Source organism: Phyllobates terribilis, unplaced genomic scaffold (assembly GCF_046119375.1).
Source record: "Phyllobates terribilis strain yellow unplaced genomic scaffold, ASM4611937v1 Scaffold_11__3_contigs__length_659146591, whole genome shotgun sequence".
Taxonomy (NCBI): domain Eukaryota; kingdom Metazoa; phylum Chordata; class Amphibia; order Anura; family Dendrobatidae; genus Phyllobates; species Phyllobates terribilis.
Window position 1 is genome coordinate 385903792 of NW_027362771.1, and position 20187 is coordinate 385923978.

The following is a 20187-nucleotide window of genomic DNA, read 5'->3' on the forward strand; positions in this document are numbered from 1 at the left end:
TCTGATTCTGATATAGTGACAGTTAGTTAGTTGCTAGTGGTCGTAACCATGGATACCTCTGAGAGCCCCACCTGGAGCTACACTACTTTTAACTGTATCAGCATGCGCCGCATCAGCGGGGAATGAGGAGGAGAGGTGAGTATTATATTGTATTTTTTTAGAACATTATGGTGGCAATAAAACTTTATTGAGGACTATGGGGGTGAGTTATACCGTATGGGAGTGCATTATACTGTATGGACTATGCAGGGGCATTATATTGTATGGGGGTGGATTATACTGTATGGGCTATGGGGGTGCATTATACTGTATGGGCTATGGGGGTGTATTATACTATATGGGGTGCATTATACTGTTATACTGTATGGGCTATGGAGGTGAATTATACTATATGGGGGTGCATTATACTGTATGGGCTATGGGGGTGCATTATACTATATGGGGGTGCATTATACTGTATGGGCTATGGGGGTACATTATACTATATGGGTGTGCATTATACTGTATAGGAGTGCATTATACTGTATGGACTATGGTGGTGCATTAAACTATATGGGATGCTTTATACTATATGGGTTATGGGGGTGCATTATACTGTATGGGCTATGGGGGTGCATTATACTGTATGTGCTCTGGGTGTTTAATATACTGTATAGGCTATGGGGGTGCATTATACTGTATGGACTATGGAGGTGCATTATACTGTATGGACTATGGGGTGCATTATACTGTATGGGCTATGGGGGTGCATTATACTGTATGGGCTATGGGAGTGCATTATACTGTATGGGCTATGGGAGTGCATTATACTATATGGGGTGCATTATACTGCATGGGCTATGGGTATGCATTATACTGTATGGGCTATGGGGGTGCATTATACTGTATGGACTAAGAGGGTTCATTATATGATATATATATATATATATATATATATATATATATATACACACAGTACAGACCAAAAGTTTGGACACACCTTCTCATTTAAAGATTTTTCTGTATTTTCTTGACTATGAAAATTGTACATTCACACTGAAGGCATCAAAGCTATGAATTAACACATGTGGAATTATATACTTAACAAAGAAGTGTGAAACAACTGAAAATATATCTTATATTCTAGATTCTTCAAAGTAGCCACCTTTTGCTTTGATGACAGCTTTGCACACTCTTGGCATTCTCTTGATGAGCTTCAAGAGGTAGTCACCGGAAATGGTCTTCCAACAATCTTGAAGGAGTTCCCAGAGATGCTTAGCACTTGTTGGCCCTTTTGCCTTCACGCTGCGGTCCAGCTCACCACAAACCATCTCGATTGGGTTCAGGTCTGGTGACTGTGGAGGTCAGGTCATCTGGCGTAGCACCCCATCACTCTCCCTCTTGGTCAAATAGCCCTTACACAGCCTGGAGGTGTGTTTGGGGTCATTGTCCTATTGAAAAATAAATGATGGTCCAACTAAACGCAAACTGGATGGAATAGCATGCCGCTGCAAGATGCTGTGGTAGCCATGCTGGTTCAGTATGCCTTCAATTTTGAATAAATCCCCAACAGTGTCACCAGCAAAGCACCCCCACACCATCTCCTCCATGCTTCACGGTGGGAACCAGGCATGTAGAGTCCATCCGTTCACCTTTTCTGCGTCGCACAAAGACACGGTGGTTTGAACCAAAGATCTCAAATTTGGACTCATCAGACCAAAGCACAGACTTTCACTGGTCTAATGTCCATTCCTTGTGTTCTTTAGCCCAAACAAGTCTCTTCTGCTTGTTGCCTGTCCTTAGCAGTGGTTTCCTAGCAGCTATTTTACCATGAAGGCCTGCTGCACAAAGTCTCCTCTTAACAGTTGTTGAAGATATGTGTCTGCTTCTAGAACTCTGTGTGGCATTGACCTGGTCTCTAATCTGAGCTACTGTTAACCTGCGATTTCTGAGGCTGGTGACTCGGATAAACTTATCCTCAGAAGCGGAGGTGACTCTTGGTCTTCCTTTCCTGGGGTGGTCCTCATGTGAGCCAGTTTCTTTGTAGCGCTTGACGGTTTTTGCAACTGCACTTGGGGACACTTTCAAAGTTTGCCCAATTTTTCACACTGACTGATCTTCATTTCTTAAAGTAATAATGGCCACTCATTTTTCTTTACTTAGCTGCTTTTTTCTTGCCATAATACAAATTCTAACAGTCTATTCAGTAGGACTATCAGCTGTGTATACACCTGACTTCTGCACAACACAACTGATGGTCCCAACCCCATTTATAAGGCAAGAAATCCCACTTATTAAACCTGACAGGGCATAATTTGTATTATGGCAAGAAAAAAGCAGCTAAGTAAAGAAAAACGAGTGGCCATCATTACTTTAAGAAATGAAGGTCAGTCAGTGCGAAACATTGGGAAAACTTTGAAAGTGTCCCCAAGAGCAGTTGCAAAAACCATCAAGCGCTACAAAGAAACTGGCTCACATGAGGACCACCCCAGGAAAGGAAGACCAAGAGTCACCTCTGCTTCTGAGGATAAGTTTATCCGAGTCACCAGCCTGAGAAATCGCAGGTTAACAGCAGCTCAGATTAGAGACCAGGTCAATGTCACACAGAGTTCTAGCAGCAGACACATCTCTACAACAACTGTTAAAAGGAGACTTTGTGCAGCAGGCGTTCATGGTAAAATAGCTGCTAGGAAACCACTGCTAAGGACAGGAAACAAGCAGAAGAGACTTGTTTGGGCTAAAGAACACAAGGAATGGACATTAGACCAGTGGAAATCTGTGCTTTGGACTGATGAGTCCAAATTTGAGATCTTTGGTTCCAACCACTGTGTCTTTGTGCGACGCAGAAAAGGTGAATGGATGGACTCTACATGCCTGGTTCCCACCGTGAAGCATGGAGGAGGAGGTGTGATGGTGTGGGGGTGCTTTGCTGGTGACACTGTTGGGGATTTATTCAAAACTGAAGGCATACTGAACCAGCATGGCTACCACAGCATCTTGCAGCGGCATGTTATTCCATCCGGTTTGCGTTTAGTTGGACCATCATTTATTTTTCAACAGGACAATGACCCCAAACACACCTCCAGGCTGTGTAAGGGCTATTTGACCAAGAGGGAGAGTGATGGGGTGCTACGCCAGATGACCTGGCCTCCACAGTCACCAGACCTGAACCCAATCGAGATGGTTTGGGGTGAGCTGGACCGCAGAGTGAAGGCAAAAGGGCCAACAAGTGCTAAGCATCTCTGGGAACTCCTTCAAGATTGTTGGAAAACCATTTCCGGTGACTACCTCTTGAAGCTCATCAAGCGAATGCCAAGAGTGTGCAAAGCCGTCATCAAAGCAAAAGGTGGCTACTTTGAAGAACCTAGAATATAAGACATATTTTCAGTTGTTTCACACTTTTTTGTTAAGTATATAATTCCACATGTGTTAATTTACAGTTTTGATGCCCTTAGTGTGAATGTACAATTTTCATAGTCATGAAAATACAGAAAAATCTTTAAATGAGAAGGTGTGTCCAAACTTTTGGTCTGTACTGTATATATATATATATATTACTTATTTATAGAATATGCCATTTTTCATGTGGTCCTCCATTGGGGAATTCTTTGTTTTACTCTTTATTCACAATTTTATCCTGTATTTATTGCCTTAATAAAAGTTATATTTTATGAGATTTATATGCACCATTTGGTTCTTGTGTTAGTAATTTGCATATGGGGTGTGCCTCCAGCTATATTTTATGCGTATTTACATGCTCCTTTCATGTTGGTCCTGGTTCTGTAATATACAGATTTTCTGCCTGGAGAATGCACTGAGTATCTACCCAATTTGCACAGACCCTTAGCTGTATAAGTTGCAATTCTCGAACATAATATTGGAGTTGCCCTTTTACAAACTGTTGCTATCCCTCTGTAATTTCTAATTTCCCACTGATGTAATGTAGAGGGATATCTGGAATTTTGGATCACCCTGCAATCATTGCAACCCTGTGAGTGCCAGGAAGTCAGGGTAATGTCACTTTAGTACGTGCACTTAAGGTTTTTATTCCAGGCTTCCGATTTTCATGATCTACAGAATATGATGGCACTATACAAGCAACACATAATAAATAAGGGTAGGTTCACACAAGCGCATAAATGATTGGTCAGAGTTTCATCAATAAAAGTGGGATGATTTTTTCCCACTTGCAGTCCATGTGCAATCAGTTTTTACAGCAGCAGCTATTAATCATTCACAGGACCATTTGTTCCCTATGTTACAGAATTGCAGTTTATCGTAAATTCGGATGTTATACTGTGGCTCCTTATAGCATCAGATTAGACTGGAATGGGTAAGTCTCTGCGATTTATGGAAGAAACTAGTCCATGTTGACATTTTTTTCACACGCAGATTCAGTCAGTGAAAAAAAAAAAATCACTCATCGGCTCTGCCCCATTAAATAACATTGGTCTGAAATATGGTTGTGTGAATGAGCCCTTAGGCTGCGTCCCCACAATGAGTAGTCGGTGTGGTTTGATCTTGCAGATTTCCTGCACCTATTTACTAAATTATGTTCCTTGCGGTTTTTCTTACATTTTTACACGTGTTATTTCTGCTGCGGTTTTCGTCTGTCTTGGGTATGTCATGTTTTAGATAAAACTGCTTGGTTTTGGAGACTCCGTTACTGATCTTTGATAACATTTTATTGATAGTCACGTGTGGATCACCAGTGTTTATAGTGTGTTTCCACAATGGAAAATCAAAATCGCTTATGAGTTTTTTACCTGTGGATTTTCTTTGTCTCATTCATATCTATGTGCAAACTCTGAAAATAAAATTGCATATTTACCGTGAGAGAAATTGACGTTACGGATTTAAAACACGGCAGGTCAGTACACGCAGCGTAAAAAAAACACAGCGGCCCGAGATTTCTATGAATCCCATCCACTTTGCTGGAGGATTGTCATTGCAGTAGCTGGCACACGGATTCCCTAGCGTTTTAGGCTCATTTGCGAGAGGCAAAATCGCACTGTGTGCACATAGCCTTAGACGCTGCGTTATCTGAGCAGTAAAAATACACAACCAAGGAGCTAATATAACCACAACTGCTATTATGCAGCACTACCAGCCATAAGACTATTCTTCATCCTGCTTATAAGATTCCAAACTTTAGATTTCTTTTCCCCAAAACTTAAGAACAAAAATTAGAAAGCCTCCAATAATCTGAGCAGAGGTGCAAAACCCATTATTATTATTATTAGTCGTATCACACAAAAATGGTTCCATTAACATTTGTGCAGGCGGCTCCACAGACAATTGTTTCCTGCACAAAGAAGGGCATTTCAGGGCACCACAGGACAGCCCTAATAATGGGAGACTAGGAGCCTGAGCCCGGCACTCGGTGCTGCCCCAGCCCCTGACCTTGTGCCCTGCACAGCCCAGTGTGTGACACTCTCCACATGCCTGAGCTCTGCTCCCCTCCCCCTGCCTGCAGCAGAGGATGCACTATTATGTAGTCCCGGCCACTCCAAGGTTTCCCTGTGTCCATCGCCCCCCACCTCTGTGCACTCTCCCTCCGCCTCCTTCCACCTCGTGTGCCTGCGCAGGAGCTCTAGGAAAAAAGTCCCGGAGGGCTGTGAGAAGCGCCCAGTGTGAGCTCCACACAGCGAGAGCAGCTGGTGAGAGCAGCCGGGTATGAGTGGCCGTCCCCGGTGATGGCAGCGGATAGAGGGAGGATGGCCCGGAGGGTACTGCTGCTGTGGGCGGCGCTGTTCAGCTTCCCAGGTGAGTGGGCATTTGTGAGAAGTAACTTTGCTGTGCCCCCTTATGTCTGGCTGCCCCGGGAGCGCACATAGCTGCACACCCATCCCCGGGAGGACCCCCCTCAGCGCCTGATGTTACTGTCCGGTCACAGCCCGGTATGGGATATTTTGTGCTATTGTGCACGTAGTGTGGATATCACTTATTAGTTGTAGGGTCTGTCTGCATAGTGTGATGGGGGTCTCCATGCTCAGCTTTGAGTTGCCCATATGCAAATTAGGGTGATGGTTATACAGATGTTACCATTGGTGCCCACTATGCAGTGTGGCAATGGAGAGCACATTGGTGAAGAGGGAAAGTTTAAGGGAAGTCAGAAGGAGCCTGACATGTCCTCTCCAATGATTTCCCATCTCCTGATTTAAAAGCAGAAATTGATTATTGCTGCTGACAGCCATAAGTTATTCTAGGTAGTCACAGAATGAAGCAAATGATCGTTGCCCGTACACACTGACACTGTGAGTCTTCGCGGCAGATTGTTGCCTGTACACACTGACACTGTAAGTTTTCCGAACAGGTCTTTGCCCGTGCGCACTGACACTGTGAGCCTTCCCGGCAGGTCGTCGCCCGTGCGCACTGACACTGTGAGCCTTCCCGGCAGGTCGTCGCCCGTGTGCACTGACACTGTGAGCCTTCCCGGCAGGTCGTCGCCCGTGCGCACTGACACTGTGAGCCTTCCCGGCAGGTCGTCGCCCGTGCGCACTGACACTGTGAGCCTTCCCGGCAGGTCGTCGCCCGTGCGCACTGACACTGTGAGCCTTCCCGGCAGGTCGTCGCCCGTGCGCACTGACACTGTGCGCCTTCCCGGCAGGTCGTCGCCCGTGCGCACTGACACTGTGCGCCTTCCCGGCAGGTCGTCGCCCGTGCGCACTGACACTGTGCGCCTTCCCGGCAGGTCGTCGCCCGTGCGCACTGACACTGTGCGCCTTCCCGGCAGGTCGTCGCCCGTGCGCACTGACACTGTGCGCCTTCCCGGCAGGTCGTCGCCCGTGCGCACTGACACTGTGCGCCTTCCCGGCAGGTCGTCGCCCGTGCGCACTGACACTGTGAGCCTTCCCAGTAGATAAATGTACTGTATAAAGGCCTGGGTGTACTGGGCAGTGTACACTGATTAGCAGTAGTCTGAATTTGAGCACTATGTAACGTGACTACATTGATCTATGTATGCCTATATACCTTATATTATGCCTATATACATTCCATAAATTTGTTGTTGATTTGCAGAGAAGTGACAGTAGTGTGGTAACATAGTTTATCCTGGCTAGTTACATATTACTGCTAGAAGGTATATTCCATTTACACAAAGGAATTGGCAGTATTGTTCTACTTCTATTCACAAATCTCAAGCAGAACTCTAAGCTTCAGTCTATGTATTGGAGATCGTTCATATTCCTACTGTATAGACTATTGGTAGTAGCACGGTGGCTCAGTGGTTAGCACTGTTGCTTTGCAGTCCTGGGGTCAAATCCCACCAAGAACAACATCTGTAAGGAGTTTGTATGTTCTCCCCATGTTTGTGTGGGTTTTCTCCGGTTCCTCCCACACTCCAGAAGGCATATTGATAGGGAATTTAAGTTGTGAGTCCCAATGGAGATAGGGATGATAAAGCGCTGTAAAATATGATTGTGCTATATAGGTAAGTTAATAAACATGTTATTATGGTTAGTTCAGACCTGTGTGAGTTCATAATATAGTAATATTGCATTGGGTGAAACAGCCTTTATTGATGTTATAATACACTGATATTCAGTTGTTAATATATTTATTTTGTTTAATTGGATTGTATTAGATGATCACTGATCACTGCATTTACCCATGGTTCAGGTTTTGTCCCATTGCCCCTTACATTATCTTTGCTTACAGCCATTAACACATTAGCTTGTAAAGAAAGTGTTAATGTTCTGGAGCATTTGGATGTGTATTGTAATTGTAAGGCAGATCCGCCTGCCATTATTAAGTTTGGAGATCAGATAAAGCCTGCTTGTGATAGATTTTACACTTTTGGATCAACAGTGAAACAACTAAAATTGTGTAAAATATATCCGGTTACAGAGTCTACTTATTGCCTCTGATCTGAAAAATCTATTGTTAATGTGGATTCCAGAACTATTTATATATATCACCTTAATGTCTTTAAAACCCAGCACAGATTAAAGGGACTGATAAAGTGGATTGCACAGAGATTGTGTCCTAAGGCAGGGGCTCTTTAAATGACCTGCCTTGTTTTATCTCTGGTTGTGATGGATGAAGAAGCCAGGCTTGTTGCATTAGGTAAAGAAGGCATGTTAACTTCCTTGAGAGATCTGTGCTCCTAAGAAAATGTGTATTGGGTAATTAAGTAATCCCCACTGCATGAGACAGTAAGCAGCCAATTAGTTCCGCATTTCTGTAACAGTTGGCAATACACAAACCTGGAAATAAAGGGTCTCTAATCCCTCTCCCACTGCGATCTAGCAGCAAGAGTCACAAATATTAGGAAGTCGCTTTGTCCTTCATTTAAATGCATCTGCTAAAATGTAGGAAAAATGGTAAATGAAGCAAGTTGTAAAGTTCTGAGAAGCAATCTCATGGTGCAACATGAAAAGTGCGGGAGTGTTAACTGACCCTAAACACTTTTTGACCTAGGACATAAACCTATTGTTTCCCCTCTGCTTAATAATAATTTTATGATTCACCTACATGCTAAGAATAACTCGGCCTCTCCAATAAAAGGTATTACAGGCTACATAAGTGCTGTTCTGGATGTAAACCTAACCACCATGGGTGTGAAAGTGCTAAATGTCCCCAGGGTAGAGAACCTGCTTGTATATAAAGAGGCAGGGATGTTAATGATTTCTTGTAAAAATCAAACTTTTATGACTTTCCTTGTTTAGGATCTCCGTGACAAGCTTGTAAAATTAGCAAATAGCTTTACCTCTTGTTTTGCTGTTAATGACGGTGAAACCTCACATTGTGACTTCTCATTTTGTTGAGTGTTCTAGTTTTACGAGTGTTTGGTAAATAAATATAAGAGTGTTAGTAAAAAGTTAAGATCGTTTCTTTCTTTGGGACTTGAAGACTTCATTAGATACATTGGCTTAGGTGTATTTATCGATTCTAACCCTCTTACAATTTATATCTGGAACATGGAGACATCTAGGATCAGTATCAATGTTGGTTTAATGAAAAAAGTGCTATGTTTTTATGTAACAATCAGAATCCATGTTTAATTACTGTCGTTCTGTTTAGAAAATAAGAGTAGGACAATGATTTGTTTTATTGGCAGCAAGGAAACTTTTTTTTTTTCTTGAAACCATTAGGGCTTGTTCACGTGTTGCGTTTTCGTTTGCATTTTATAGTACCAACGAAGTGAATAAAATTTCTGAAATCTCATGCACATGATGCTTATTTTTTTCCTTGCAGAGTTGAACTTTCGCAGCACTTTTTTTTTCAAATCTGCAGCATCTGAAATATTTCAGCATTTTTTGCACTGTTTTCACCCATTCAAATGAATGGGGGGGGGGGGGGCAAGTAAAAACACATAAAAAAATGCTATTTTCAACACCATTGTTCCTGCCAACACTGTGGATTATACAGCAAAAGAAGAAAAATCTGCAAATACTAAATGTGTATGTTGGCTCAGTGGCTAGCACTGTTTCTTTGCAGCACTGGGGTTTGGGGTTCAAATACCACCATGAATAACATCTGCAAGGAGTTTGTATGTTCTCCCTGTGTTTGTGTGGGTTTCCTGCGGATTCTCCGGTTTCCTGCGATACTCCAAAGACATACTGATAGGGAATTTATATTGTGAGCCCCAATGGGGACAGTGATGATGATGATATCTGCAAAGCACTTTGAAATTAATGGCGCTATGTAAGTGAATAAAATAATAATAATTACATAACCTTAGTCTTATTTTCAATCCTGCAGAATACCATATGTGGTGCTGATGTTGCCATAGCTTTAACCCAATACAGTGCGTGCGTAACTCATACATTTTCTGCCGATTTACCGGCTATTCCTGCAGCATAGCTTTCCTCTTAATGCCAGTGTGGCCTATGCCCTGTGTTATGTGATTTCTAAAATTGATCTATGTGTGGTCATAAATGTATTCACATCCATGGAACATAATTAAAGAACTTGTCCAGTACTTTTTTTCAGTTGCCCCAATGTATTTAGCATGTGCCCATAAGTGTTTTTGTAATTACCTTTAGTTGTATGTATTGCCTGTGAGTGGCGCTATAGCTGGCCGCTCACAGGCATCACGTGATCCCCGGCTTTTTCTTCCGCTGATGTCAGGTCAAGTGAGGTGTAACATCAGTGACGCGGTCCCTGCGGTGGCTGCTGGGTTGTGGGTTAGGTTACCCTGCGTGTCACACCCAGCATCCACCATGTGCCTTCCCAATGAATGAGGAGAGGGAAAGCGTGCGGTGAATGCTGGGTGTGTGACGCGCGGGGTAAACCCGCCCACAGCCCACCACTCACCGTGGAACACAGCACTGAGTGACCCCCGGCTGCAGCCGGAACTTGTGACATCAGCGGATATCAGAGCCGGCTGCCGCCTCGGGTCACGTGACACCTGTGAGCGGCCAGTGATAGCGCCGCTCACAGGCAATACATACAACTAAAGGTAATTACAAAAACACTTATGGGCACATGCTAAATACATTGGGGCAATTGAAAAAAGTACTGGACAACTCCTTTAATAATTTTAGATTCTGTTTATGTTAAAGGGGAAGACCAATGTTTCATGGCCTAGAAACCAATGATAATAACGTGTAACATGTCATTATTATAGGGATACATTGTCACACTTGTAAGAGTACACCGGTGGTGCAGAAGTGGGGTATAATTGTTAAGAAAAAGTAAATATATTACCGTATATAGTCTATTATGTATTTTAGGCCACTGGAAATCAATTTTAAAGCCTAGAAAACACTTAATTTCCTGCTGAGATCCTTAATTTCTTGTTTCAGTGATATTAGATATTTTAGATGCAGCCTTTACGTTTTTTTTTTCCAAACCATACTGTGTGTATTAGAATATATTCACATGCGGGAGATTGGTTTATGAAATGACTGCAAATATTTCATTAATCTGAAAGAGCTTGCAGAAATCTATGTGCCCGCTGTGAAAACCGCCCCTTTTACATGAAGGTAATTGTTACAGGCATAGAAAATTTTGTTTGAAATCTGTGCAGTGTAAATACATCCTTAAAGGGACAGTACCAGTTGAAATATGTGTGACATATCAATAGTATTTGCTATAAATGTCCAATAGAAAGTGGCTCACACCTCTGGGATATGCATCTATATTGATAACGGGGCTGTCACCTTACCGGAGAGGTGGCTGTGCATGCTTGTCTATGTTATGACTTTGTTAGGAATACTGAATATAGTCAGGCTCGAATGCCTGGCTCTTGTCAAAACTGTCATAGAAGTGAATGGGGAGAGCCACTTCTCTACTCACAGTTCAAGATGGGCCTTCTTCTACAGTTAGGTGGAGCCCATTTTGTGGCTATGCCATAAATATCTGAGATGGGAATATCCCTTTAAGGTGTTTCCTATGGAATTGACCAGTGTGGGCTCTTTACGTGGTACTTTAGTGACAACTAGTTAGATTCTCTGCAGAGCATTGCACTTTATGAACAGATCTGTGTCACAGTGGCTGAATTTCTTTTCCTTATTTATCATTCCTTCTGTTTTCTGATCTATTCTTTTTTTCTCCCATGCAGGATCTTGGTGTGTCAGCGACCTATTACTTGTAAAAGAACCCATGGACTTAACCGTTTATCGGAAAGATTCAGCGATATTAGATTGCTTAGCTCAAGGGGAACCTCCAGTCACAATCACATGGCTGAAAAATGGAGGGAAGATTTCTGAGACTGAACGGATCTCCACTTTACACAATGGCTCCTTGTACATCCAGGAGGTGGAGGGCAGGAAAGGAGAGCAGTCTGATGAAGGATTTTACCAATGCTTGGCTCTGAACAAATATGGTGCCATTTTAAGTCAAAGGGCTCATCTTTCATTAGCAAGTAAGTGTGGAGTTTAGTTTCATCTGAGCTGTCTGTCATGGTTTACTATAGACTTTGGAGAACAATTGAACTGCATTTCTACAAATATCTTAACAAAGTGAAGACACTATTCATCATACACTACTTAATTGAGCTTCTGTTTACACGAAACCACCGCAGATCAGCTACTTGTTTGATTTAATAGCCTGTTTACACAGGCAGACTGCTCTACAGAAGCCCTCTGAACAATCGTTCAGTGAGCATAGGCTGCTATTGATCTCAGCAGCGCGAGTCCTGTTTATACCGGGTCATGTGCTGCCGAGAACGATAATCCATAGGAACGCTCATTCACAATAGTCATGTAGTGTGAATGGACTTTAAGGGGGTACATTGAATAAGAATCTGTGCATCTTAAGGCCACCAAACACTTCGGACTAATCTTGGCTGAGCCCCCTATATGGACTGGTTTGGACGACCGTCTAATTAATGTGTATGTGGGCGCTGATGGTTGGGTGAGATGTCAATTGTGCATGTCCAATTTTGGACTGCTGATCGCAGTGTTCTCCCTGAGATATGCCTCCGGCCAATGTGTATGGGAGTGTTGACTGAGATGACTGTTGCCCAAACAGTCGGCCAAAGCCATCTACATGTACATGGCCAGGCTTAGAAAAAGGGTGCTCAAAGAACAGCCATGTGTATTCCCATGGGAAGCATCAACCTTCGCTTTTGATCATGATGGCAGCCATATTTAAAATAATAGATCCGAGCTGAAAACCTATGATAGTAGAAACGAATGAAGCATTTCAAATGCATTTTTAATATATGTGATGTAGGTCAGGTGTGTAAAATGCGTTCTTTATTTCAGCATTGAACAGATATTACTATTTAATGAGATGTGTGGGTACACATCAAGGATGGTTCGGTTAATTTATTTATTTCACACCAGAGTCCATCAATTTACAAGTGAAAAGAGAATTTCCCAGTCAGTAACTGAACATGTCTAATACATTAGAGACAGGTCCGCAGGGTGCAAACGTGACTGCAGACACCTTTACATAATAACACTCTCTTTGTAGTAAGATCGCATGACGGGGATGTGTTGTGTTCCAGCGTCTCACATAAGCCCTTTTCCTGAAAGGTTCATAGTAAAAAGAGACAGTTATGAAAAAATGGTTAAATGCACATTGATCCTCATATCTGCATTATAACTGCTGCTTCTCTAATTGCTCGGCCTTACAGTCCAAAGCATGTGCGTTATGCCAAATATAATCCCTTTCTTTGAGTTTTTTGAAGCATAATGGGTTCTCCGGTTTGACACTTGTGTATAGACCCTTAAGGATTAAACATTTATCTGTGGTTGTAAAAGCTAGGCTGTGAACCAATTGATTTTCCCATTAGCCTGTGTTTCCAAGGCAAGCCTTTTGCCTACCGTTTCATATTTGTACCAGATAACATGTCCCTACTCACATCCACTATTATTGTTCGCTATAAACAGTGGGTTGTTTTTTTTTTCAAATCGAAGTCAAGCAATTCTCTTGACGGTACCTTTTATTTCCACCTATTGCATGCGTCAGCTGCTTCTTGCCATTGTCACCTTCTGTTTGCCATTGTACACTCAAATGTGAAATGCGACCTCTTATTTTTAGCATATGTAATATATTATTTTAAATAACGTGTCTTTTTTATTGATGAGCGAACGTGCTCGCATAACATGTTATCCGAGTATCTTGGGCGTGCTCGGTTAATGTTTGAGTTCCTGCAGCTCCATGTTTTGCAGCAGTAGACAGACTCATCACATGCGGGGATTGCCTAACAAACAGGCAATCCCCGCATGTATTGTGACTGTCTACCGCCAGATAATATGCAGCCGTGGGGAGTCAAACATATTAACAGAGCACGCGCAAGATACTCAGTTAACACGTTATCCGAGCACGTTCGCGCACTAGTCTTTTTCTATGCAACACATTCTACAGATGAGTCTGCATCTTATTTGCAATGACTTTCTATGATCCACTCAAACTAGTAGATGTTTTTTGTATTTAGACCTGTCAACGTGCATTAGAACGACCACTCATCAGCTACATATCTGCCAATTGGCTGTTGTGTAGACTGGCCAGCCACACTTTCCACTTGCTTATAATCATCTTTTACTGACCTATGCCATTGTTCTTGGCACCACATCACCTGTTACATGGGATACTGTGCTGCAAAGAATGATGACTTGTAAGTAAGCTTAAAAATCATTTCACCTGATAACAAAGCGTTTTGCTCTTTTGTTGGGTGATTGGCCAATTTTGGCTTTCCTAGGAAGGCCCTTTTGCAATAATCAGACAGTATGAATACACCTTAAATGTCCACACTTAAGCATGTATCAATTTTTCTAGACCTCTTTTGGATATTTTTTGCTAAGATTGGACTTAAAGGCTTATGCTCATGGCGCTACTCATTGAGGCACCATTTTGCTACTTGACACCCTGTAGTATAGTACAGGATTTGTATACATGGCATTGCCTAATGCATGAACCTTTGGCTTAAAGGGATTGTCTAATCAAGAGAAACCCTTTTCAGATACAACTGGCCGGTTATTAGCTGATCACTGTGGGTTTGACTTTAGAATTGTAAGTTGGAGATAGCCATGTATTTTCCTTTGTAATGGCACAGTTGTTAAGTGAATGGCGGTCAGGGCTTGTCACAATTGATGGTCTTTGTTACTGCTCTTCGCACTGGCTAATAGATGGTGGGTTGTGCGTGGGGGGCACTCTTTGTGATGCCCATATGCCTTACTAGGGCATATGAGAAGGAGTTGTTTCAATGAAAAGTTATAGTGAATGAATCATTATGAGTTTCTGATCTGTTAATTCAATACTTCTGTTTTGTTAATGGCTGTTGAGGTCATTGCTGCTGTGAGACAAAATGTGCTCATAGCGGGTGCCAACAGCCCTCCTCATCCCATAAGGGAAACATCGCACTACAACACCTCTACTGCCTGGCTGTACTTTCACCATGTCATAATTCCAACTAGCGTTGAATCAAGAAGCATTAGCCAGTACTTTTCTGAAGTGTATGGACCAGAGCATACGTTCATTAAGAATCCACCATATGAGTGTCTGTCTGAATTGTCGTCTAATCGAAGAATCTTCCTGAGAAGAATCCTATTCTCTCCATCTATAATGTGCAGAGTGAATGGTGGATACTGTTCTTCATGATACTGTTGTAAGTTAACAATCCTCTAGATGAGAAAATAACATTATTCAATAGTAAATCACTGGGAGTATAAACCAGAAACCTAGATTGGACTAGTAATTCCAGATTTGAAACATTTTGTAACATAAAATTGTGATTATTGGATGTAATATATTCTACCGTATTCATCCAGAACGTGACTATTGCTCTAGTTGCCGTTAGTCATGAGACAGATAATAAGCTATTCAAGATAGTGTCTTCATTTTGTGCAAGGCATTTGATGGCTTAATGAGTCTAGACTCTCCCACAGTATATGGATAATGCTTGGCAGAACATGGCGCTGTGTGTAAGCAGATACATAAATTAGCATTGAAGATGATAATGGCGCGCTGTATGGAATTAGCACTGTTTTGAATATCAAATGCATAGTTAATCACTTCCCGTAATAGAGACATCAGTGGGTAGCTCTGAGAATATCCTAAAGCCTTTTTCACATGGGATAGAATAGTAAATAGGAGAAAAGGGGCAGTGTGTACTCAGGCTTAAGGCATTTTTCATTTTGTTTGCCCCATGTAAACTTCTCTTCAGAGTCGCCTAGAGACAACTGCAATAGAGCTGAACGTCTTAAATGAACATCTTCTAGATAAATACACACGCCTGTGGAAATTGGTGTTGGGGTCAAATTTATCCTGCTACAAAGCCTTATAAAAAAAAAAATATATGTGAATGGCAGTGATTGCTTTATCAGCATGTGCCTTTTTTGGGATATTCATCTACTTACCGGCTTAATTTTCTTTTTGTCATGCAACAAAGCTATAAGCTAATGTATGTAGATGGTCCGATTTCTAGGCAACTAAGGAAATTAACCCAAATGCTCCTAATTGCAAAAGATCTTCTTTTACCTAATGGATTGTAACAGAATTAAAAGCACAGACAATGTTTAAATCTAAAGATGTAAATGGGAAGACTTTTTTTTTTTTTTTAATATATATGAGATTTCCGGTATATTTTAGACAGAGCTATACATATTAATCAGGCGGAGAATAGGCATTAAATGGGCATTCTTTCTAGTCAAAGAGCAAGTACTATCTTAGTCAGTGGCAACAGCAGGGGGCAAGGATGTTCTTTTTCTGTGGCTGGCCAAAGCATTGACAAGATTGCCATTAGCTTTGGGATCACAATGCAGAGTTTTGCATTTTGAGATGCGTAGAGCTTTAGCCTGTGCAATGGTTTAAGGGCTGGACACACAAGTAGATCAGGACCAGGTTTCTAAGGTTTAAGAAGTGGAAACTGGAGGTTGCACTCTATACAGGAACGTCATTATGACATTGCAAATGAAGTCTTCACAGGGTTGAAAGGTTAGAAACTGGCCAGGGTGCGGCTTACCCCCCTGATAAAGGGCAGATGACCCTGATTCTTTGGCCAATTCTTTCATGTCTGTCCTCTTGCAAAGAGTGATTGCCAGGGATTGTTCTGTAGGAATGCACAGATTGGAAAGTAAGCAGACCTCCCTTTTTTTTGGGTGTCCCTTAGAATCTTATCTCCTGTTCCCAGCAGGTCCACCAGCAGACTCTTCCTAGACTGCTCTATTTAGTCATGCAGCTGAAGTGCTTTTATCTATTAACCCGCTTTTTCTAGGAAACCCCAGTGAAGTTATACAGATTGGGTGGCAAAATAATCTCGTTTATAAAAGTGATTATTTCATTTTTAACTCGTAAACCAGCAGTTTTATTAATAATCTTAAATTTCCTAGTACGTTGGAATATGACACAATTGTAACTGTCAATGTATAGCCATTAGGCAGTACTTGGCACTGTTGCTTATATAGCACCAGCATACGTCACAGTGGTATACAGTTTGTCATATGCATCAGTACCTGTTAGCAAGACACTTCTAACCCAGTTTGTCTATCTCCATTAGCCTTTATTTACGTTTCTTGTTGTGTGGAGGACACCAATGTACCACAATAAAACTTAAGCAGATGTGGAGAACTTGCAGGCTTCATGCTGATGCGGTGTTTGGTTGAAGGAAAATGTCCTGATGCACATATATCCATTACATAGTTATGTAGGTTGAATAAAGACCTAGGTCCATCAAGTTCAACCTTCCTTGTGAGCAAATGAACAAGGATAATATAATTTTATAGTTTAATATATTCACATGAGTTCTGACAAGTTGAACCCTTAAAAATGAATATATTCCACAATAGTAATCAAAATTATTCCCAATTTGTAATGTAACGTATATGTATATGTGTGTAATGAATAAATATATATATACATTACAAACCAAAAGTTTGGACAAACTATCTCATTTAAAGATTTTTCTGTATTTTCATGACTATGAAAATTGTACATTCACACTGAAGGCATCAAAACTATGAATTAACACATGTGGAATTATATACTTAACAAAAAAGTGTGAAACAACTGAAAATATGTCATATATTCTAGGTTCTTCAAAGTAGCCACCTTTTGCTTAGATGACTGCTTTGCACACTCTTGGCATTCTCTTGATGAGCTTCAAGGGGTAGTCACCTGAAATGGTCTTCCAACAATCTTGAAGGAGTTCCCAGAGATGCTTAGCACTTGTTGGCCCTTTTGCCTTCACTCTGCGGTCCAGCTCACCCCAAACCATCTCGATTGGGTTCAGGTCTGGTGACTGTGGAGGCCAGGTCATCTGGCGTAGCACCCCATCACTCTCCTTCTTGGTCAAATAGCCCTTACACAGCCTGGAGGTGTGTTTGGGGTCATTGTTCTGTTGTAAAATAAATGATGGTCCAACTAAACTCAAACCGGATGGAATAGCATGCCGCTGCAAGATGCTGTGGTAGCCATGCTGGTTCAGTATGCCTTCAATTTTGAATAAATCCCCAACAGTGTCACCAGCAAAGCACCCCCACACCATCACACCTCCTCCTCCATGCTTCACGGTGGGAACCAGGCATGTAGAGTCCATCCATTCACCTTTTCTGCGTCGCACAAAGACACGGTGGTTGGAACCAAAGATCTCAAATTTGGACTCATCAGACCAAAGCACAGATTTCCACTGGTCTAATGTCCATTCCTTGTGTTCTTTAGCCCAAACAAGTCTCTTCTGCTTGTTGCCTGTCCTTAGCAGTGATTTCCTAGCAGCTATTTTACCATGAACGCCTGCTGCACAAAGTCTCCTCTTAACAGTTGTTGTAGAGATGTGTCTGCTGCTAGAACTCTGTGTGGCATTGACCTGGTCTCTAATCTGAGCTGCTGTTAACCTGTGATTTCTGAGGCTGGTGACTCGGATAAACTTATCCTCAGAAGCGGAGGTGACTCTTGGTCTTCCTTTCCTGGGGCTGTCCTCATGTGAGCCAGTTTCTTTGTAGCGCTTGATGGTTTTTGCAACTGCACTTGGGGACACTTTCAAAGTTTGCCCAATTTTTCGGACTTACTGACCTTCATTTCTTAAAGTAATGATGGCCACTCATTTTTCTTTACTTAGCTGCTTTTTTCTTGCCATAATATAAATTCTAACAGTCTATTCAGTAGGCCTATCAGCTGTGTATCCACCTGACTTCTGCACAACACAACTGATAGTCCCAACCCCATGTATAAGGCAAAATCCCACTTATTAAACCTGACAGGGCACACCTGTGAAGTGAAAACCATTTCCGGTGACTACCTCTTGAAGCTCATCAAGAGAATGCCAAGAGTGTGCGAAGCAGTCATCAAAGCAAAAGGTGGCTACTTTGAAGAACCTAGAATATAAGACATATTTTCTTTTGTTTCACACTTTTTTGTTAAGTATATAATTCCACATGTGTTAATTCATAGTTTTGATGCCTTCAGTGTGAATGTACAATTTTTATAGTCATGAAAATACAGAAAAATCTTTAAATGAGAGGGTGTGTCCAAACTTTTGGTCTGTACTGTGCATTGCGTTGAAAATTTGGAATCTTTGCATGCGTTGAAGAAATATATTAATTTGAAAGAGTTCAACTTATAAGGACTCATGTAAATGTATTAAACCTCTGCCCACATGCTTATTAACATACGGTCACAATGGCTATATGTGCATCAGGCCTTCTAATTTTCTATACAAATATACATGGTTTCTGCTCATTCTTTGGCCCTTGGTGCACAGTGTTTGGCTGCTCTTTTCAGCAGACAGGTAGGCTATGCCTGAGGCATTCCTTTAGAAGATGCTGGACAGCAGAGATATGTCCGGAGTAGAGACCGCCATGGCACCGCTGAGCTGGCCACCTCTTCCGTTCCTGAATACCTAGCTGATGGAGGTATTCAGCCTGTTTTCTTTTGTTTGCACCCATGACTTCTGAATGGTTTCTATCTCCAAACAGTTCCTTAGTCCAAAGTCTATTGTCACGTTTTCCTATTCTGCAGCTGTGCCTATTGTGTACAATGTAGAATAATTTATGACCAAGAGTGAGATGGTTCCCATTCAGTGAATACTTTTTAATACATTTTTCTGTTCCTCCCCTTTAACACCATTTATTATATAATTTGGTTGAATCAATTGTCAGTCATACCCTATAAAATCATAGATTTCTGCTTTTATCTTTGGCTGCTTTAGCTTGTGTTTGTATACACTACGTGTGTGTGATTTATATTTCTATTGTTTATATAATTGTAATCCCACAATATATTATATATAAGGATAATGCGTTACAATAGTTATGTCTAGTATCGGATAAGGCTACATACATGCACACAATCTTGTAAAGTACTTTTTGTATGCTATCATGTGTTCTTCTGCTGTCATTGCACCTTCTACTGTTGCTTGTCAATCTTATGTTTTACGTCCACACACTTGCACAGTGCTAAAAATATGTCTATAGAGTAGATATGGTAATTCTGCTAATACCATGATTGAATGGCAGGAAGGTTTGGGTGACATGAATAGCTATATCATTGTTGCTTGCTTTGCCTTGAAATCCTCAGTTTTTCTCTGTCTAATGGTTTGATTCCTCTGAGTGATTTCTATTACAATTGGAAACAAAGTGTCAGAGTTGGAAAGCAAAGAGAGACTATCGCTTTATCCAAGGATTTGCATGTGACAATAGAAAGCAAGTCATAGATGCCTCAGAACCCCTTTAGAAAGATGAGTCAAGACAAAAAAGTTTCTAAAGTAAAACTGTTAGCAGATTTTACCCTGTCAAACAGCTCACAGCACTTCATAGGTGACACAAAATCAAGTGTGCGCATATATACCTGTGTTGCCATTTATTATCATAGCAT

At 41.6% G+C, this 20187-nt stretch overlaps 1 protein-coding gene across 1 annotated transcript in view; it reads left to right on the plus strand.

The window, feature by feature from the left end:
• Nucleotides 1-5479: 5479 nt before the first annotated feature.
• PRTG (protogenin) overlaps nt 5480-20187 on the plus strand; it is a 112997-nt gene continuing 98289 nt past the window's right edge. The window contains exons 1-2 of the mRNA XM_073654718.1: nt 5480-5745; nt 11492-11794. Of these exons, the coding sequence (XP_073510819.1) occupies nt 5676-5745; nt 11492-11794 (373 nt within the window). The 5' untranslated portion in view covers nt 5480-5675. The remainder of the gene's footprint in view (nt 5746-11491; nt 11795-20187) is intronic.